Below are 23,459 nucleotides of genomic sequence, written 5' to 3' on the forward strand. Positions count from 1 at the left end.
AATACGATGCTGCTGATGATGAATGTGATGCTGCTGATGAAGAATGCCATGCTGCTGATGATGAATGTGATGCTGCTGATGACGAATGCGATGCTGCTGATGATGAATGCGATGCTGCTGATGATGAATGTGATGCTGCTGATGATGAAAGCGATGCTGCTGATGATGAATGCGATGCTGCTGATGGTGAATGCCATGCTGCTGATGATGAATGTGATGCTGCTGATGATGAATGTGATGCTGCTGATGATGAATGTGATGCTGCTGATGATGAATGTGATGCTGCTGATGATGAAAGCGATGCTGCTGATGACGAATGCGATGCGGCTGATGGTGAATGCCATGCTGCTGATGATGAATGTGATGCTGCTGATGATGAATGTGATGCTGCTGATGATGAATGTGATGCTGCTGATGATGAATGTGTTGCTGCTGATGATGAATGTGATGCTGCTGATGATGAATGTGATGCTGCTGATGATGAATGTGATGCTGCTGATGATGAATGTGATGCTGCTGATGATTAATGTGATGCTGCTGGTGATGAATGTGATGCTGCTGATGATGAAAGCGATGCTGCTGATGATGAATGCGATGCTGCTGATGATGAATGTGATGCTGCTGATGATGAAAGCGATGCTGCTGATGATGAAAGCGATGCTGCTGATGATGAAAGCGATGCTGCTGATGATGAATGTGATGCTGCTGATGATTAATGTGATGCTGCTGGTGATGAATGTGATGCTGCTGATGATGAAAGCGATGCTGCTGATGATGAATGCGATGCTGCTGATGATGAATGTGATGCTGCTGATGATGAAAGCGATGCTGCTGATGATGAATGTGATGCTGCTGATGATGAAAGCGATGCTGCTGATGATGAATGTGATGCTGCTGATGATGAATGTGATGCTGCTGATGATTAATGTGATGCTGCTGATGATGAATGTGATGCTGCTGCTGATGATGAAAGTAATGCTGCTGATGATGAAAGCGATGCTGCTGATGATGAATGTGATGTTGCTGATGATGAATGTGATGTTGCTAATGATGAATGCGATGCTGCTGATGATGAATACGATGCTGCTGATGATGAATGTGATGCTGCTGATGATGAATGTGATGCTGCTGATGATGAATGCGATGCTGCTGATGATGAATGCGATGCTGCTGATGATGAATGCGATGCTGCTGATGATGAATGCGATGCTGCTGATGATGAATGCGATGCTGCTGATGATGAATGCGATGCTGCTGATGGTGAATGCCATGCTGCTGATGATGAATGTGATGCTGCTGATGATGAATGTGATGCTGCTGATGATGAATGTGATCCTGCTGATGATGAAAGCGATGCTGCTGAAGATGAATGTGATGCTGCTGATGATGAATGTGATGCTGCTGATGATGAATGTGATGCTGCTGATGATGAATGCGATGCTGCTGATGATTAATGTGATGCTGCTGATGATGAATGCGATGCTGCTGATGATGAAAGTGATGCTGCTGATGATGAAAGCGATGCTGCTGATGATGAATGTGATGCTGCTGATGTTGAATGCAATGCTGCTGATGATGAATGTGATGCTGCTGATGATGAATGCGATGCTGCTGATGATGAATGTGATGCTGCTGATGATGAATGTGATGCTGCTGATGATGAATGTGATGCTGCTGATGATTAATGTGATGCTGCTGATGATGAATGTGATGCTGCTGCTGATGATGAAAGTAATGCTGCTGATGATGAAAGCGATGATGCTGATGATGAATGTGATGTTGCTGATGATGAATGTGATGTTGCTAATGATGAATGCGATGCTGCTGATGATGAATACGATGCTGCTGATGATGAATGTGATGCTGCTGATGATGAATGCCATGCTGCTGATGATGAATGTGATGCTGCTGATGACGAATGCGATGCTGCTGATGATGAATGTGATGCTGCTGATGATGAAAGCGATGCTGCTGATGATGAATGCGATGCTGCTGATGATGAATGTGATGCTGCTGATGATGAATGCGATGCTGCTGATGATGAATGCGATGCTGCTGATGATGAATGCGATGCTGCTGATGATGAATGTGATGCTGCTGATGATGAAAGCGATGCTGCTGATGACGAATGCGATGCTGCTGATGGTGAATGCCATGCTGCTGATGATGAATGTGATGCTGCTGATTATGAATGTGATGCTGCTGATGATGAATGTGATGCTGCTGATGATGAATGTGTTGCTGCTGATGATGAATGTGATGCTGCTGATGATGAATGTGATGCTGCTGATGGTGAAAGCGATGCTGCTGATGATTAATGTGATGCTGCTGATGATTAATGTGATGCTGCTGATGATGAATGTGATGCTGCTGATGATGAATGTGATGCTGCTGATGATGAATGTGATGCTGCTGATGATTAATGTGATGCTGCTGATGATTAATGTGATGCTGCTGATGATGAATGTGATGCTGCTGATGATGAAAGCGATGCTTCTGATGATGAATGTGATGCTGCTGATGTTGAATGCAATGCTGCTGATGATGAATGTGATGCTGCTGATGATGAATGCGATGCTGCTGATGATGAAAGTGATGCTGCTGATGGTGAAAGCGATGCTGCTGATGATGAATGTGATGCTGCTGATGATTAATGTGATGCTGCTGATGGTGAATGTGATGCTACTGATGATGAAAGTGATGCTGCTGATGATGAAAGCGATGCTGCTGATGATGAAAGTGATGCTGCTGATGATAAAAGCGATGCTGCATGAATGTGATTCTGCTGATGATGATGAAGATGCTTGTCTCTGTGTCTCAGTGTTTGCTCTGCTGGACCAAGGGCTGGACCCGAATGAGACGAGTCCCGTGGGAGACTCCTTCCTGCACCAGGTATAAGAGCCAGGGTCTTTATTTAGTCAACAGGAGGAATCCGATGATCAATGAAGCTCTTCTTCACAGATGTCCCGTAAAGGCACGGGGGCAGCGAGTTCCGACAACAACAACAGCAGCAGGCAGCAGCAGCAGCTTTCCTACTAAGTGGAACTAACAACACAGAGGTGACGCTGCTGGTATCGGTGGTGCTGGGGAGTGATCGTGTAACAGCGCTACGAATCCAGCCACCCGAATTCGATTCCTACTCATTGCCAAAGCCGGTAACGATTTTCTTAACCGGTCCCGGGCCTCACCTAGGTCGACTCAGCCTCAAACGAGTACCTGGTTGCGGTGTGTAAACATCGCCACTAGGGAGACAAAGCACGTGGTGCTGGCCTCCCATCCACTTCGTGTGTCACCATGCCAGCCTCCATAGGCACCGCTCGCTAACAGCACTTGCCCCAACAGTATGTTAAAGGCTACACGGCAGGGGATCTTCGTCTGTTGTATGTGTAGGTGTGTCCCATGACCTCCTACCAGCGGGCATTCCACCCTCCACGTGGCCTCATAACGCACCTAGCCTGGCACCGGCGTCGTGGTTATGTCACCGACACTTAGTGGCGAATGGCGGTCGTCGTTATTGTTGTGACCGCTCGGGAGACAAAGGCGGCCGGGCGTGGCGCCGGCCACCCCTTCGCACAGCACAGTGCCGGCTTTCACAGGCTATGCTACCCGCTACTCACGGCGCTCGCCCCGGCAGTCTGGTTAGCTGCACGGCGTGGGGATCTTGGTCTCTGCGGTGCACAGGCGGCGCGCCACGGGAACGAGGTGGCGGCGCTGGCGCTGCTGGGGAGGGGGGCGCGCGTGGAGGAGCGCGACGGCGACGCGTGGACGCCGCTCCACGCGGCTGGCGCCGGGGACCAGCCCCACCTCGTCGGCCTCCTCCTGCACGTACGAGCCGACGGCGGGACCACGGCGGTGACCCTGACCCCGTGGCTATGGCGATGACCCCTTGACCATGACCCCTAGACCACGACCCCTAGACCATGACCCCTAGACCACGACCCCTAGACCCTGACCCCTTGACCACGATGACGACCACAACGGTCACTGATGCTTACTGACTTTGGTAATGGTGGTTACAGTCGTAATGGTGATGATGATGACGATGAAGATGACGATGAAGATGACGATGAAACTGGAGATGATGACAATAGATGACGATGATGACGATGATGATGACGATGATTATGGTGGCGATGATGGTGGTGATGATGGTGACGATGATGGTGATGATAATGATCACCACAACAACCACAAGGATGACGATGCTGATACTGTAGCTGATGATGATGTTCATAATGCTACTGCTCATTCTCGGGCTGCTGCCGGTGCTGGTGCTGCTCGTGGTGTGCAGGCTGGGGCGGACCTCCTGGCCACCGACTGCGACGGGCGACTGGCGTGCGACCACACTCCACGTGGCTCCGAGAGCGACACCATCGTGCGAGCGTGGCAGAGCCACAGTGGTGGGGGTGCCCCTCCCCTCCACCCCCTCGCCCCACCTTCCCACCCACACCCTCCCACTCATTCACCCACTCACCTAAACACTCGCTTACACACTCACTCATCCACACACTCATTCACACACTCACCCACACACTCACCCACACACTCATTCACCCACTCAATCACTCACCCACCCACTCACTCGCTCACCCACTCACCCACACACTCGCTTACACACTCACTCACACACTCACCCACACACTCACTCACCCACTCACTCACCCACTCACTCACCCACTCACTCACCCACACACTCATTCACGCACTCATCCATGCACTCATCCACACACTCACTCACCGACACACTCGCCCACACCCTCACCCACTCACCAACACCTTCACCCACACACTCAACCATTCACCAACACCATCACCCACTCACCCACTCACCCACACACTCACCCACTCACCCACACACTCACCCTACATTTACCTTTCTGCTTATTCTCTCACATCACTCCCACCGTGGCATTCCCTCTTCTCTCTTCCCACCGTCGTTGCCCTCCTTAATGCTGTGACAACGACGAGCGACAGAGACCCACACAACTCTCCCATCCCATTACAACCTGGACGAGAGTGCCGTTTGTCGCTGGCCGCTGGGCATTGTTGGGGCGTGGTGGGGTGGGGGTGTGGGGAGGGGTGGGGGTGTGGGGGTGGGGGTTTGGGGTGGGGTGGGGGTGTGGGGTGCGGTGGGGGTGTGGGGTGCGGTGGGGGTGTGGGGTGGGGGTGTGGGGTGAGGGTGTGGGGTGGGCATATGGGGTGGGGGTGTGGGGTGGGCACGCGGGGCGATGTCGAGATGAGAGAGGTGTGGGAGGCGAGCAGAGACAGCACCCGGCCTGACCCCCCCAGCCTCCCCCTCTGCCCCCACCCCACCCCGCCCCCCCAAGCCCCCGCCCGGGCGAACGGTGAGGGCTCGGCTCCTGTGAGCCGTGGCCGTGATGAGAATCTGAATGTGCGGTGTCAGAGACTGAGGAGGATGAGGGGTGAGGAGGAGGTGGTGCTGGCATGGTGGTTGCCATTCATTTATTTGAACACAGAATGGTGGTGCACCCGCCCGCCTACCCCCACCCCTCTACCCCCCTCCCCCTCCGCCCCCTTGCCCCCCCTCTCAGGGCTGGCAGAGTTGGCGCTGGAGGAGGCTCGTGGGCGCCGTGACGCTGCCACCCTGGTGGGCGCGCGGCTCCTCATGTCAGAGGGCGCACACAGGGTGGACCAGCAGGACGAGCGCGGGGTCACCGCGGTGAGCACATGCGCGGACTAAGGTGCCCCGGGTAGCCCACATGTGATCCTGGGGAAAGTGCTGTCGAGGCTGTGGAGGTGGAGGGGTGGTGGTGATGGTGCGTGGTGGGAGTGGTGGTGGTGGAGGTTGTGGTAATTTTGTGCCGGTTGCTGTCTGATGGTGTTCACTCACCCGCTCATCCACCCACCCACACACCCGCTCACCCACACAATCACTCACACACTCTCCCACACACCCACTCACCCACTCACACACACAATCACTCACCCACACACCCAGTCACCCACTCACACACTCACCCACTCACACACACAATCACTCACCCACACACCCACTCACCCACTCACACACTCACCCACTCACCCACACACTCACACACAAACAATCACTCACCCACACACCCACTCACACACTCACCGATGCACCCATACAACCATGCACACTCACCCATACACCCATACACCCACTCACCCACTCACCCACACACCCATTCACCCACACTCCCGCTTGCCCACACAACCATGCACACACTCACCCACACACCCACTCACCCATACACCCACTCACCCACTCACCCACTCACCCACACACCCACTCACCCACACACCCACTCACCCACACACCCATTCACCCACACAATCACACACACACTCACCCACACAATCACTCACACACTCACCCGCTCACCCACACACCCACTCACCCACATACACACTCTCCCACACACCCACTCACACACACAATCACTCACCCACACACCCACTCACCCACTCACACACTCACCCACTCACCCACTCACACACACAATCACTCAACCACACACCCACTCACACACTCACACACTCACACACTCACCCACACACTCACACACACACAATCACTCACCCACACACCCACTCACACTCTCACCGACTCACCCATACAACCATGCACACTCACCCGTACACCCCCTCACCCACTCACCCACACACCCATTCACCCACACACCTGCTTGCCCACACAACCACGCACACACTCACCCACACACCCATTCACCCATACACCCACTCACCCACTCACGCATACACCCACTCACCCACACACCCACTCACCCACACACCCACACACCCATTCACCCACTCACACACTCACACACTCACCCACACACTCACACACACACAATCACTCACCCACACACCCACTCACACACTCACCGACTCACCCATACAACCATGCACATTAACCCATACACCCACTCACCCACTCACCCACACACCCATTCACCCACACACTCGCTTGCCCACACAACCACGCACAAACTCACCCACACACCCATTCACCCATACACCCACACAATCACTCACACACTCACCCGCTCACCCACACACCCACACACCCACTCACCCACATACACACTCTCCCACACACCCACTCACACACACAATCACTCACCCATACACCCACTCACCCACTCACACACTCACCCACTCACACACACAATCACTCACCCACACACCCACTCACCCACTCACACACTCACACACTCACCCACACAATCACACACAAACAATCACTCACCCACACACCCACTCACACACTCACCGACTCACCCATACAACCATGCACACTCACCCATACACCCATACACCCACTCACCCACTCACCCACACACCCATTCACCCATACACCCACTCACCCACACACCCATTCACCCACACTCCCGCTTGCCCACACAACCATGCACACATTCACCCACACACCCATACACCCACTCACCCACTCACCCACACACCCACTCACCCACACACCCACTCACCCACACACCCACACACCCACACAATCACTCACACACTCACCCACACAATCACTCACACACTCACCCGCTCACCCACACACCCACTCACCCACATACACACTCTCCCACACACCCACTCACACACACAATCACTCACCCACACACCCACTCACCCACTCACACACTCACACACTCACACACTCACCCACACACTCACACACACACAATCACTCACCCACACACCCACTCACACTCTCACCGACTCACCCATACAACCATGCACACTCACCCACACACCCATTCACCCACACACCCGCTTGCCCACACAACCACGCACACACTCACCCACACACCCATTCACCCATACACCCACTCACCCACTCACGCATACACCCACTCACCCACACACCCACTCACCCACACACCCACACACCCATTCACCCACACAATCACTCGCACACTCACCCACACAATCACTCACACACTCACCCGCTCATCCACACACCCACTCACCCACTCACCCACATACACACTCTCCCAAACACCCACTCACACACACAATCACTAACCCACACACCCACTCACCCACTCACACTCACGCACTCACCCACTCACACACACAATCACTCAACCACACACACACACACAATCACTCACCCACACACCCACTCACCCACACACCCATTCACCCACTCACCCACACACCCACTCACACACCCACCGACTCACCCATACAACCATGGACACACTCACCCACACACCCATTCACCCATACACCCACTCACCCATACACCCACTCACCCACACACCCATTCACCCACACTCCCGCTTGCCCACACAACCATGCACACACTCACCCACACACACATTCACCCATACACGCACTCACCCACTCACACACACACCCACTCACCCACACACCCACTCACCCACACACCCATTCACCCACACACCCATTCACCCACACAATCACTCACACACTCACCCACACAATCACTCACACACTCACCCGCTCACCCACACACCCACTCAACCACTCACCCACATACACACTCTCCCACACACCCACTCACACACACAATCACTCACCCACACACCCACTCACCCACTCACACACTCACCCACTCACACACACAATCACTCAACCACACACCCACTCACCCACTCACACACTCACACACTCACACACTCACCCACACACTCACACACACACAATCACTCACCCACACACCCACTCACACTCTCACCGACTCACTCATACAACCATGCACACTCACCCACACACCCATTCACCCACACACCCGCTTGCCCACACAACCACACACACACTCACCCACACACCCATTCACCCATACACCCACTCACCCACTCACGCATACACCCACTCACCCACTCACCCACACACCCACACACCCACACACCCATTCACCCACACAATCACTCGCACACTCACCCACACAATCACTCACACACTCACCCGCTCACCCATTCACCCACTCACCCACTCACCCACATGCACACTCTCCCAAACACCCACTCACACACACAATCACTAACCCACTCACCCACACACCCACTCACCCACACACCCATTCACCCACTCACCCACACACCCACTCACACACCCACCGACTCACCCATACAACCATGGACACACTCACCCACACACCCATTCACCCATACACCCACTCACCCATACACCCACTCACCCACACACCCACTCACCCACACACCCATTCACCCACTCACCCACACACCCACTCACACACCCACCGACTCACCCATACAACCATGGACACACTCACCCACACACCCATTCACCCATACACCCACTCACCCATACACCCACTCACCCACACACCCATTCACCCACACTCCCGCTTGCCCACACAACCATGCACACACTCACCCACACACCCATTCACCCATACACCCATTCACCCATACACCCATTCACCCATACACCCACTCACCCACTCACCCACACACCCACTCACCCATTCACCCACACACCCATTCACCCACACACCCATTCACCCACACAATCACTCACACACTCACCCACACAATCACTCACACACTCACCCGCTCACCCACACACCCACTCACCCACTCACCCACATACACACTCTCCCACACACCCCACTCACACACACAATCACTCACCCACACACCCACTCACACTCTCACCGACTCACCCATACATCCATGCACACTCACCCATACACCCACTCACCCACACACCCATTCACCCACACACCCGCTTGCCCACACAACCACGCACACACTCACCCACACACCCATTCACCCATACACCCACACAATCACTCACACACTCACCCGTTCACCCACACACCCACACACCCACTCACCCACATACACACTCTCCCACACACCCACTCAAACACACAATCACTCACCCATACACCCACTCACCCACTCACACACTCACCCACTTACGCACACAATCACTCACCCACACACCCACTCACCCACTTACACACTCACACACTCACCCACACACTCACACACAAACAATCACTCACCCACACACCCACTCACACACTCACCGACTCACCCATACAACCATGCACACTCACCCATACACCCATACACCCACTCACCCACTCACCCACACACCCATTCACCCATACACCCACTCACCCACACACCCATTCACCCACACTCCCGCTTGCCCACACAACCATGCACACATTCACCCACACACCCATTCACCCATACACCCACTCACCCACTCAACCACACACCCACTCACCCACACACCCACTCACCCACACACCCACACACCCATTCACCCACACAATCACTCACACACTCACCCACACAATCACTCACACACTCACCCGCTCACCCACACACCCACTCAACTACTCACCCACATACACACTCTCCCACACACCCACTCACACACACAATCACTCACCCATACACCCACACACCCACTCACACACACAATCACTCACCCACACACCCACTCACCCACTCACCCACATACACACTCTCCCAAACACCCACTCACACACACAATCACTAACCCACACACCCACTCACCCACTCACACTCACGCACTCACCCACTCACACACACAATCACTCAACCACACACCCACTCACACACTCACACACTCACACACTCACCCACACACTCACACACACACAATCACTCACCCACACACCCACTCACACACTCACCGACTCACCCATACAACCATGCACACTCACCCATACACCCACTCACCCACTCACCCACACACCCATTCACCCACACACCCGCTTGCCCACACAACCACGCACACCCATTTACCCATACACACACTCACCCACTCACCCACTCACCCACATACACACTCTCCCAAACACCCACTCACACACACACTCACTAACCCACACACCCACTCACCCACTCACACTCACCCACTCACACACACAATCACTCAACCACACACCCACTCACCCACACACCCACTCACCCACACACCCACACACCCATTCACCCACACAATCACTCGCACACTCACCCACACAATCACTCACACACTCACCCGCTCACCCACTCACCCACTCACCCACTCACCCACATACACACTCTCCCAAACACCCACTCACACACACAATCACTAACCCACTCACCCACACACCCACTCACCCACACACCCATTCACCCACTCACCCACACACCCACTCACACACCCACCGACTCACCCATACAACCATGGACACACTCACCCACACACCCATTCACCCATACACCCACTCACCCATACACCCACTCACCCACACACCCATTCACCCACACTCCCGCTTGCCCACACAACCATGCACACACTCACCCACACACCCATTCACCCATACACCCACTCACCCACTCACCCACACACCCACTCACCCACACACCCACTCACCCACACACCCATTCACCCACACACCCATTCACCCACACAATCACTCACACACTCACCCACACAATCACTCACACACTCACCCGCTCACCCACACACCCACTCGCCCACTCACCCACATACACACTCTCCCACACACCCCACTCACACACACAATCACTCACCCACACACCCACTCACACTCTCACCGACTCACCCATACAACCATGCACACTCACCCATACACCCACTCACCCACACACCCATTCACCCACACACCCGCTTGCCCACACAACCACGCACACACTCACCCACACACCCATTCACCCATACACCCACACAATCACTCACACACTCACCCGTTCACCCACACACCCACACACCCACTCACCCACATACACACTCTCCCACACACCCACTCAAACACACAATCACTCACCCATACACCCACTCACCCACTCACACACTCACCCACTCACGCACACAATCACTCACCCACACACCCACTCACCCACTTACACACTCACACACTTACCCACACACTCACACACAAACAATCACTCACCCACACACCCACTCACACACTCACCGACTCACCCATACAACCATGCACACTCACCCATACACCCATACACCCACTCACCCACTCACCCACACACCCACACACCCATTCACCCATACACCCACTCACCCACACACCCATTCACCCACACTCCCGCTTGCCCACACAACCATGCACACATTCACCCACACACCCATTCACCCATACACCCACTCACCCACTCAACCACACACCCACTCACCCACACACCCACTCACCCACACACCCACACACCCATTCACCCACACAATCACTCACACACTCACCCACACAATCACTCACACACTCACCCGCTCACCCACACACCCACTCAACTACTCACCCACATACACACTCTCCCACACACCCACTCCCACACACCCACTCACCCACTCACCCACATAAACACTCTCCCAAACACCCACTCACACACACAATCACTAACCCACTCACCCACACACCCACTCACCCACACACCCATTCACCCACTCACCCACACACCCACTCACACACCCACCGACTCACCCATACAACCATGGACACACTCACCCACACACCCATTCACCCATACACCCACTCACCCATACACCCACTCACCCACACACCCATTCACCCACACTCCCGCTTGCCCACACAACCATGCACACACTCACCCACACACCCATTCACCCATACACCCACTCACCCACTCACCCACACACCCACTCACCCACACACCCACTCACCCACACACCCATTCACCCACACACCCATTCACCCACACAATCACTCACACACTCACCCACACAATCACTCACACACTCACCCGCTCACCCACACACCCACTCACCCACATACACACTCTCCCACACACCCCACTCACACACACAATCACTCACCCACACACCCACTCACACTCTCACCGACTCACCCATACAACCATGCACACTCACCCATACACCCACTCACCCACACACCCATTCACCCACACACCCGCTTGCCCACACAACCACGCACACACTCACCCACACACCCATTCACCCATACACCCACACAATCACTCACACACTCACCCGTTCACCCACACACCCACACACCCACTCACCCACATATACACTCTCCCACACACCCACTCAAACACACAATCACTCACCCATACACCCACTCACCCACTCACACACTCACCCACTCACGCACACAATCACTCACCCACACACCCACTCACCCACTTACACATTCACACACTCACCCACACACTCACACACAAACAATCACTCACCCACACACCCACTCACACACTCACCGACTCACCCATACAACCATGCACACTCACCCATACACCCATACACCCACTCACCCACTCACCCACACACCCATTCACCCATACACCCACTCACCCACACACCCATTCACCCACACTCCCGCTTGCCCACACAACCATGCACACATTCACCCACACACCCATTCACCCATACACCCACTCACCCACTCAACCACACACCCACTCACCCACACACCCACTCACCCACACACCCACACACCCATTCACCCACACAATCACTCACACACTCACCCACACAATCACTCACACACTCATCCGCTCACCCACACACCCACTCAACTACTCACCCACATACACACTCTCCCACACACCCACTCCCACACACCCACTCACACACACAATCACTCACCCACACACCCACTCACCCACTCACCCACTCACCCACTCACACACACAATCATTCAACCACACACCCACTCACCCACTCACACACTCACCCACACACTCACACACACACACAATCACTCACCCACACACCCACTCACACTCTCACCCACTCACCCATACAACCATGCACACTCACCCATACACCCACTCACCCACTCACCCACACACCCATTCACCCACACACCCGCTTGCCCACACAACCATGCACACACTCACCCACACACCCATTCACCCATACACCCACTCACCCACTCACGCATACACCCACTCACCCACACACCCACTCACCCACACACCCACACACCCATTCACCCACACAATCACTCGCACACTCACCCACACAATCACTCATACACTCACCCGCTCACCCACACACCCACTCACCCACTCACCCACATACACACTCTCCCAAACACCCACTCACACACACAATCACTAACCCACACACCCACTCACCCACTCACACTCACGCACTCACCCACTCACACACACAATCACTCAACCACACACACACACACAATCACTCACCCACACACCCACTCACACACTCACCGACTCACCCATACAACCATGCACACTCACCCATACACCCACTCACCCACACACCCATTCACCCACACACCCGCTTGCCCACACAACCACGCACACCCATTTACCCATACACACACACACTCACCCACACACCCACTCACCCACACACCCATTCACCCACTCACCCACACACCCACTCACACACCCACCGACTCACCCATACAACCATGGACACACTCACCCACACACCCACTCACCCACTCACCCACATACACACTCTCCCAAACACCCACTCACACACACAATCACTAACCCACACACCCACTCACCCACTCACACTCACCCACTCACCCACTCACACACACAATCACTCAACCACACACCCACTCACCCACTCACACACTCACACACTCACACACTCACGCACACACTCACACACACACAATCACTCACCCACACACCCACTCACACACTCACCGACTCACCCATACAACCATGCACACTCACCCATACACCCACTCACCCACTCACCCATTCACCCACACACCCGCTTGCCCACACAACCACGCACATACTCACCCACACACCCATTTACCCATACACCCACTCACTCACACACCCACTCACCCACACACCCATTCACCCACTCACCCACACACCCACTCACACACCCACCGACTCACCCATACAACCAATGACACACTCACCCACACACCCATTCACCCATACACCCACTCACCCACACACCCACTCACCCACACACCCACACACCCATTCACCCACACAATCACTCGCACACTCACCCACACAATCACTCACACACTCACCCGCTCACCCACACACCCACTCACCCACTCACCCACTCACACACACAATCACTCAACCACACACCCACTCACACACTCACACACTCACACACTCACCCACACACTCACACACACACAATCACTCACCCACACACCCACTCACCCACTCACACACTCAACCACACACTCACACACACACAATCACTCACCCACACACCCACTCACACACTCACCGACTCACCCATACAACCATGCACACTCACCCATACACCCACTCACCCACTCACCCACACACCCATTCACCCACACACCCGCTTGCCCACACAACCACGCACACACTCACCCACACACCCATTTACCCATACACACACTCACCCACACACCCACTCACCCACACACCCATTCACCCACTCACCCACACACCCACTCACACACCCACCGACTCACCCATACAACCATGGACACACTCACCCACACACCCACTCACCCAAACACCCACTCACCCACACATCACTCACCCACTCACCCACACATCCACTCACACAACCACCGACTCACCCATACAACCATGGACACACTCACCCACACACCCACTCACCCATACACCCACTCACCCACTCACCCATTCACCCATACACCCACTCACTCACTCACTCACCCATACACCCACTTACCCACACACCCATTCACCCACACACCCGCTTGCCCACACAACCACGCACACACTCACCCGCACAACCACGCATGCACTCAAACACACAACCGCACACACTCTTACCCACACACCCACTCGCCCACTCGCCCACTCATCCATACACCCACTCATCCACACACCCACGCAACCACGCACACACTCACCCACACGCATACTTACCTCACACAACCACTCACACACTCACCGACTCACCCATACAACCATGCACACACTCACCCACACACTCAACCACACACCCGCCACCCACACAACCGCTCACCCACACAACCACGCGCACACTCACTCACGCGCTCGTCTACCCACATCCATCCATCCACCCACCCACACCACCCCACCCACACCCACAGCTGCACACCGCCTGTGTGTTTGGCTGTGTGCCGGCGGTGCGGCTGCTGCTGGAGGCCGGCGCTGACCCGGACTGCCCGGACAGCACTGCCTGGGGGCCCCTGCACTTAGCAGCCAAATACGGACAGGTGAGAGGTCACACCCCCTGGCTCTCTGTCTGTCTGTGTACCTGTCTTCCTGTCTTCCTGGCTCACTGTTTCCCTGGCTTCCTCTCTCGCTGTCTCGCGGCCTGTCTGTCCCTCTGTGTCCTTGTCTCTGTCCCTCTGTGTTCTTGTCTCTGTGTCCTTGTCTTCATGTCTCTCTGTCTGTCTGTGTACTTGTCTTCCTGTATTCCTGGCTGACTGTTTCCCTGGCTTCCTCTCTATCTGTCTCCCGGCCTGTCTGACCCTCTGTGTCCCTGTCTCTGTCTCTCTGTGTCCCTGTCTCCCTGCCTCCCTGCCTGTCTGTGTCCTTGTCTCACTGTCTCCCTGTGTCCTTCTCTCCCTGTATGTCTGTCTCCATGTCTCTCTGTGTCCCTGTGTCCTCGTGTCTCTGTCTCTCTGTCTGTCTGTCTCGTTGTGTACCTCTGTGTGTATGTCCATGTGTGTGTATCTCTATCTGTGTGTGTTTCTCTGTGTGTGTGTGTGTGTATCTCTGTGTGTGTCCATGTGTGTGTGTAGCTCTATGTGTGTGTATATCTATATGTTTGTGTATCTCTATGTATGTGTAATCTATATGCATGCATGTGTGTATCTTTCTATATGATAGGTGCTCGCTAACAGTACTTTGCCCCTACAGTCTGTTAAGGCTATACGGGGGATATTTGTTATTTGTCTTTGTTTGAATCTCTGTGTGTGTGTATCTTCATGTGTGTATCTATCCTGTTACTGAACCCCAGGGACAGGTTTGCAGGGCATTTTGTGAGGTGTTGGGGGAGGGGAATTCCCTCAGGCCAGACAACATCATTGGGCAAGGTGGGGACGACCCTGCTAGGGCTGCAGTGCCTGAAATATTGGCAGAAGTAGCCACCCCTTCTGAATGGTTGGCTGAGGTGCTGTCTGTGGAGGAAGTGCAAGGGGTGATCCGAAGTCTGAGACCAGGATAAGTGCCGGGCAGAGACGACCTCCCAAGCGAAATGCTGAGGGAGGGTGGCGTTTGTGAACAGACTGCCCTACATGACATCATAATAACAGTCTGAACCACTGGATGGGTTCCGCAGGATTGGAAGGATGCCCTGGTGGTCCCCCTCTTTAAGAAGGATAGACCACAAAGATTGTAACAACTACAGGGGCATCTCACTCCTCAGTGTGCCGGGAAAGGTCCTGGCAAGGATTATTCAACATCGCCTTGCCAGGCACGCTGAGGAGAGGTTTGCGGAGCCCCAATGTGGTTTCAGGAAAGGGTGGTCCTGCACAGATGCCATATGTTCTGTCCATCTGTTACAGCAGAGGTGTAGGGAATTCCAACAAGACCTAAATCTCTACTTTATTGACCTGGTCAAAGCCTATGATACCATCAGTAGTCCTGGACTCTGGATTGTTCTTCGTGCTTTTGGAGTCCCTGACTCTCTGCTCACGATCATTAAGGACTTTTATGATGGTGAGCAGGCCCGGATAAAACTACGTTGGCTTGAGTCAGAGCCATTCCCTGTTCACCTTGGGGTGCGACAGGTATGTCCTCTCGCTCCCACATTATTTAACATCTATTTCGACCATGTAATTCGTGAAGCCTTCAATGGCTGTAACGGAGGAATTTCCATCTGGTACAGATACAGTGGGGGGTTGATCAATGGGTGTGGTCAAGGGATGGCTCCCTATTGCTCAACCATGTTACGTATGCCGATGAAATGGTAATTGCTGCTCATTCAGAGGAGGAGTTGGAGGTGCTGCTGCTGAACCTGGAGCATGCCACTAAGAGGAGGGGCCTTACCATCTGCCCCACGAAAACTAAGCACCTGCCTGGCTATTTTATACCATCAGAAACTCCACCCCCACAACTAGTGATAGGGCAGTTGTGAAGAGAGTGGAGAGCTTCCCATACCTGGGCAGTCTGCTCATGAGTGGCTCCGGTTTGACAGCAGAGGTCTCACTCTGAATCAGTCGAGCGGCATTATATTTTTTTCGGTTGCCTAAGCTACCTGGTCTCTGGCTCCACACGAAGCTTCAGATCTTCTCGGCCACAGTCATGCCCTCCCTTCTCTACGCTTGCGAAACGTGGACCCCCCTAATGGAACATCTTTGCCGGATAGAAACATTTAGGCTGGTCTGCCTACGATCTATTCTGGGTTTAACCAGGCTATATTGTGTGAGGAGCTCACAAATCCATGAGAGATCTGGACAAAGTCCCATCGGTGAGCTATTCCGGCAGGTAAGGCTATGTTTGCTGGGTCATGTAGCCCGCATGCTCAGCCACCGCATGCCTAAACACATTTTTTTGGCCGAATAGAGGGGGCTAAACAGGCACGGCACAGGCTAGAGAAGAATTGGAGTGATGTGGTACAGGAGGATGTGGAGATGAGTGGACTTGCCGATGACTGGTACCAGCGGTGTCAAGATTGGCCTCTGTGGAGGAAGCTCGTGAAGGAAGCTACTGGGCAGTTGGAGGCATTCGCCCTCCAACAACAATGGAGAGCGGAGGAGCGACGCTCACAACAACGAGCGGAGCGCCGGGTGGATAAAGCACAGCAAGTTGGCACAGTAGGGGGTACAGGTGTTGCATCAGCCAGTCATCTCAGTCAACCCGTGGCACCTGGGTCTGCCCCGTGACCTACTGCTAGGGGGCGTTCGACACTTCACTTGGCCTCAACGTGCACATAGCCTGGCACAAGCGCCGTGGTGATGTCACTGCCACTTAGTGGTGAATGTCGGTTGTTGTTGTGTATCTGTGTGTTTGTGTATTAGTGTGTGAGTAGCGGTTAACACGCTGTGCTATGAACCTGGCATCCCGGGTTCGATTTCCGCTCACGGCCAACACCAGTGACGATTATCTGAACCGGTCCTGTACCTCCGCTAGGTTGACTCAGCCTCAAATGAGTACCTGGTGCGATGTGTAAAGATCGCAAAAAGGGAGACAAAGACAGCCTTGCGTGGTGTTGGCCACCTAACCCCTCGTGTGCCCTGCCGGCCTTCATAGGTGATCGCTAACAGCACTTGCCCCTACAGTCTGTTACAGGCTATATGGGGGATCTTTGTCTTTTCTGTATCTGTGTGTGTTTGTATCTGTGTATTTGTGTATTTGTGTGTGTATCTGTGTGTGTATCTGTATGTGTGTGTGTATCTTCGTGTGCATCTGCGTGTGTGTATCTGTGTAGGCCAGGGTGGTGCGGTTACTGCTGAGGCACGGAGCCGACCCCACAGCTCTCAACTGCAACCAAAATCAGCCAGCCGGTCAGTGAGCCAGGGTTCAGTGGGTCCAGGAGTCCTTGAGTCAGGGGTCAGTGGGTCCAGGGGCAGTGAGTCAGGGGTCAGTGGGTCCGGGGGTCAGTGAGTCAGGGGTTAGTGAATCCAGGGGTCAATGAGTCAATGGAGCCGCCCTCCCTCATTGCGGGGCAAGCGATCTGTCAATAGCGGTTGACGACGGTTGACGGCTGTTGTTGTTTGTTCGTTCGTTTGTTCGCCGTGTCCCTTTCAAGAGGTGGCGTCGTCGGACTTCGTCCGTGAGATGCTGGTGCAAGGCCAGGAGGAGTGGCAGGAGAGGGGGGGGCGGCCACAGGGGGCCGCGGTGGGTGGCACAGGGGTGGGGGAGGAGGAGCAGGAGGGGGGGGAGCAGGAGGGGGCGTACGAAGAGATCCTACACGACGACTTTGTGCCAGCGAAGCGCCGGTAAGAGCCATCACGGCCACGGACCCGACAACCGCAACCACGGTCATGCGCAACCACAACTGCTATTTAGTCTCGTCTGTACCGTGTTCTACCACCACTGCTGGTTACAACACATCCGGCCAACGTGCACCCAACCGTCCACTCGCTCACGCATCAGTCACCGCTGCTCGCTCTGCAACAACAACAGTCGCCATATGCCACTAAGTGATGGTGACATCACCACGTCACTTGTGTCAGGCTAGGTGCACCTTGAGGCCACGTGAAGTGTCGAAGGCTCGCTGGCAGGAGGTCATGGGACATATACAGGTGCCAGGGGTTGACTGAGACCACTGGAAGATGCACCAAATATTTCCCCCCACTGTGCCAACTTGCTGAGATTTATTGCCTGGTGCTCTGCTCATTGTTGGGAGCGTCGCTCCTCTGCCCTCCACTGTTATTGAATCCCCTACACACAGGCCGATCTTCACACTGCCCGTAGGAGTCATGGACAAGTCCACTCAGCTCCACATCGTCCTGTACCGCATCAGTTCCATCTCTTCTCTACCCTGTACCATGCCGTGTAGCACCCTTCATCCAGCCAAGCAGACACACGAACAAAGACAAAGATCCCCTGTATAGCCTTAACAGACTGTTGGGGGAAGTGCTGTTAGCGAGCACCCATGAAGGCCGACATGGTACACGAGGGGGTGGGTTGCCAATACCACGCCCGACCGCCTTTGTCTCCCCAGTGAGTACCTGGTATGGTGTGTAAACATCGCCACTGGGGAGACAAAGGTGGCGGGGCGTGGTGCTGGCCACCGACCCCCTCGTGTACCGTTCCGGCCATTATAGGTGCTACTCGCTAACAGCACTTGCCACGACAGTCTGTTAAGGCTACACGGGGGATCTTTGTCTTTGTGGGTCTATGTGTGTGTGTATCTGTGTGTGTCTGTGTGTGTGTGTATATATGTGTGTGTCTGTGGGGAGCAGTGGCATAGTGGTTCGCATGCTGTGCTACAGGCCCCGGCCATGTCCTGCGCTCATATTTCTCTTCACCCTGAAGAAGATATATTGCCTGAATCATCACATGTGGTCGCCTGTAATATTTGAGTGAGAGCTTGTCGTGCCGGTGCTCACTGCTCCGGTGCTCCCCGTGCCTCGCAGGGACCCGTGGGGGCCCTCCCCGAGCCGGCGTGATGCCTGGAGGGAGCGCCGGGCCATGTTCGGTGAGGGCCCAGGGCGCTCCGAGCCGGCGACGGTGGTGACGGCCGCGACGACGGCGCCGGAGGAGGCCGGAGAGGGCGGAGAGGCGGCCACCTGCAACGGAAACTTCACCCTGAGACAGGCAAGCTCCCCAAGCGAGATGTTAACTCCTTCGCCTGGTATACAGGAGGTCGTGGGCTCGATCCCGACCCTGACTCCTGCTGTATATTTGGAGTATGCGTGTGTCTCTCTCCCTGTGGTCTCGTGGATTTGTCTCCGGGTTCTCCCGGTTTTCCCTCCACATCAACGTCACGCGTTTAGAGTATTTGGCTGCTTTCAATGATGATGATGAGCCACTTCGTTGAGCTCTATAGCTCAGTGGACCTGAACTTGTAAAATATAAATTGTTTATTTTTTACTCTTTGGTTCTTTCAGTAAAGTCACGTAGAAAGAAAATACATTAAATAATAGAATACACCGTTTCGATTGCAACACAAGCAGCCGTTATCAGGTAGAACTACATTTGAGAGAGAGACAAAACACAGACACGGAGACACACAGACAGACACACAAGCAGAGAGAGACACACAACATAGACACAGCTCTCTGTGTGTGGGGGGGGGGGGCGTGACTCAGCATCCCAGCTGTAGATGAAACTGTGATAGCCAATCAGCTGATCCCGCAGCAGCAGCAGCAGGGCCAGGAATGAGGGGGCGCTCTTTAGCGGTGACGGGCGTGGAGGATGGGAGGAGGGAAACCTGGCAGGCCCCGCGTGCTGCGGGGACACAAACCTGGAGGGTGGGGGTGGGGTGGGGGGGCTTCGTGCAGCTGCCCCCTCGAGTTCAGTTAGGGGGCAGCCAGTGGGGGGCAGGGGGGTGGTGGGGGGGGAAATCGATTTCTCGCATGATGCACGTTTGTGACATGCGTGTGACATGTTTGCAACACGTGTGACTTACACGTGTGGGCCACGTGTGTGACCGGCGCATGTGGCCGATGCCTGTGTGACCGACGTGTGTGTGACAGGTGTGTGACACGTGTGTAACGCGTTTGTGACTGACGCGTGTGTGACCGGTGTATGATTGACGTGTGTGTGACATGTGTGTGTCGTGTGAGTGTCACGTGTGTGTGACCAACGCGTGCATGATGCGTGTGTGGTATGTGTGTGACGCGTATGTGACCGACGCGATTGTGTGACCGACGTGTGTATGTTACGCATGTGTGACGCGTGTGTGACAGATGCGTGTGTGATGTGCGTGTGTGTGTAGGTACGTCTGACGCCCCCGTCCCCCAGCGACGACGTGGCGACGCTGGAGGAGCTCACGGAGAGGAGCCTCCTATACGAGCTGGAGAAGAGATTCCAGCGGCAGCAGCTCTACGTGAGTCAGCAGCCAGAGGGAGAGCGGGGGAGAGAGTGTGTGAGTGTCTGGGTGATTGTATGAGTGGGAGATTGAGTGAATGTGTAAGTGAGCGGGTGAGTGTTAGTGTGCGTGTAGTGACTGACTCAGAGACACTAAGAGTAGGAGGCACTCTGTTTATTAACATGGCCTGACAGTAACACTTAGCAACTACGGTTCCCAGTCAGGACAGCTGGTAGACTGCCTGACTGGCAACGCCAAGATGGTGAAGACGGGGACGACAGTGAAGACTCCAGCAGCACGACGGGGATCCCATTCCAAACGACAGCACCGAGGTCCCCTCCCTGGGGGCCCCTCTTATACCAGTCAGCGTGGCCTGGCTCCGCCCCCGGCCACGCCCCCTTCTGGAACCTACTCGCGGGTTCTCGACGTGCCCCTTCCGTGACGTTTCCCCTAGATCCCTCTCTGCTCTATCATGTGGCCTGCTGTCAGTCAGGGCTGCTGTAAGCTACAGGTCCCCTTCCCTTCCAGCAGCCAGTTCTATGCTGCTACGTGACCAATTCTATGTCACTACATGTGTGTCAGTGAGAGGCTGAGTCAGGCGTGGTGCTGGTCACCCACTCCCTCCGGTACTCAATTAATGCTGAGTCGACCTAGGGGAGGCCCAGGAACGGATCAGATATTTGCCACCGATGCTCGCAATGAGCAGAAACCTCGCCTGGGTTGATGAGATGGTAGCTGAGTGCGCAAACCACTGCTCTACCACTCCCGCACACACACACATGTACAATGACAAATATCTCCTGTATATCCTTAAAAGACTCTTTGGGTAAGTGCTGTTAGTTAGTAGGCTGACCTCCCCCGTGACGACCCCACGACCTCCCCCGTGACAACCCCAAAACCTCCCCTGTGACGGCCCTATGACTTCCCATGTGACAACCCCATGACCTCTCCCATGCCGGCCCCGCGACCTCTCCCATGCCGGCCCCGCGACCTCTCCCGTGACGGCCCCGCGACCTCTCCCTTGATGACCCCGCGACCTCCCCCGTGATGACCCCGTGACCTCCCCTGTGATGACCTGTAAC

The 23,459-nt window shown here is 54.9% G+C and overlaps 1 protein-coding gene across 1 annotated transcript in view; it reads left to right on the top strand.

The window, feature by feature from the left end:
• Positions 1 to 23,459, top strand: part of LOC144734441 (unconventional myosin-XVI-like) — a 135,658-nt gene that overhangs the window by 19,758 nt on the left and 92,441 nt on the right. The window contains exons 3-11 of the mRNA XM_078616630.1: positions 2,822 to 2,892; positions 3,682 to 3,825; positions 4,292 to 4,400; positions 5,553 to 5,680; positions 16,040 to 16,165; positions 19,327 to 19,402; positions 19,648 to 19,837; positions 20,981 to 21,161; positions 22,285 to 22,395. Coding sequence (XP_078472756.1) covers positions 2,822 to 2,892; positions 3,682 to 3,825; positions 4,292 to 4,400; positions 5,553 to 5,680; positions 16,040 to 16,165; positions 19,327 to 19,402; positions 19,648 to 19,837; positions 20,981 to 21,161; positions 22,285 to 22,395 — 1,136 coding nt within the window. The remainder of the gene's footprint in view (positions 1 to 2,821; positions 2,893 to 3,681; positions 3,826 to 4,291; positions 4,401 to 5,552; positions 5,681 to 16,039; positions 16,166 to 19,326; positions 19,403 to 19,647; positions 19,838 to 20,980; positions 21,162 to 22,284; positions 22,396 to 23,459) is intronic.

Source organism: Lampetra planeri, chromosome 51, assembly GCF_965212315.1.
Source record: "Lampetra planeri chromosome 51, kcLamPlan1.2.h2, whole genome shotgun sequence".
Classification (NCBI taxonomy): Eukaryota; Metazoa; Chordata; class Hyperoartia; order Petromyzontiformes; family Petromyzontidae; genus Lampetra; species Lampetra planeri.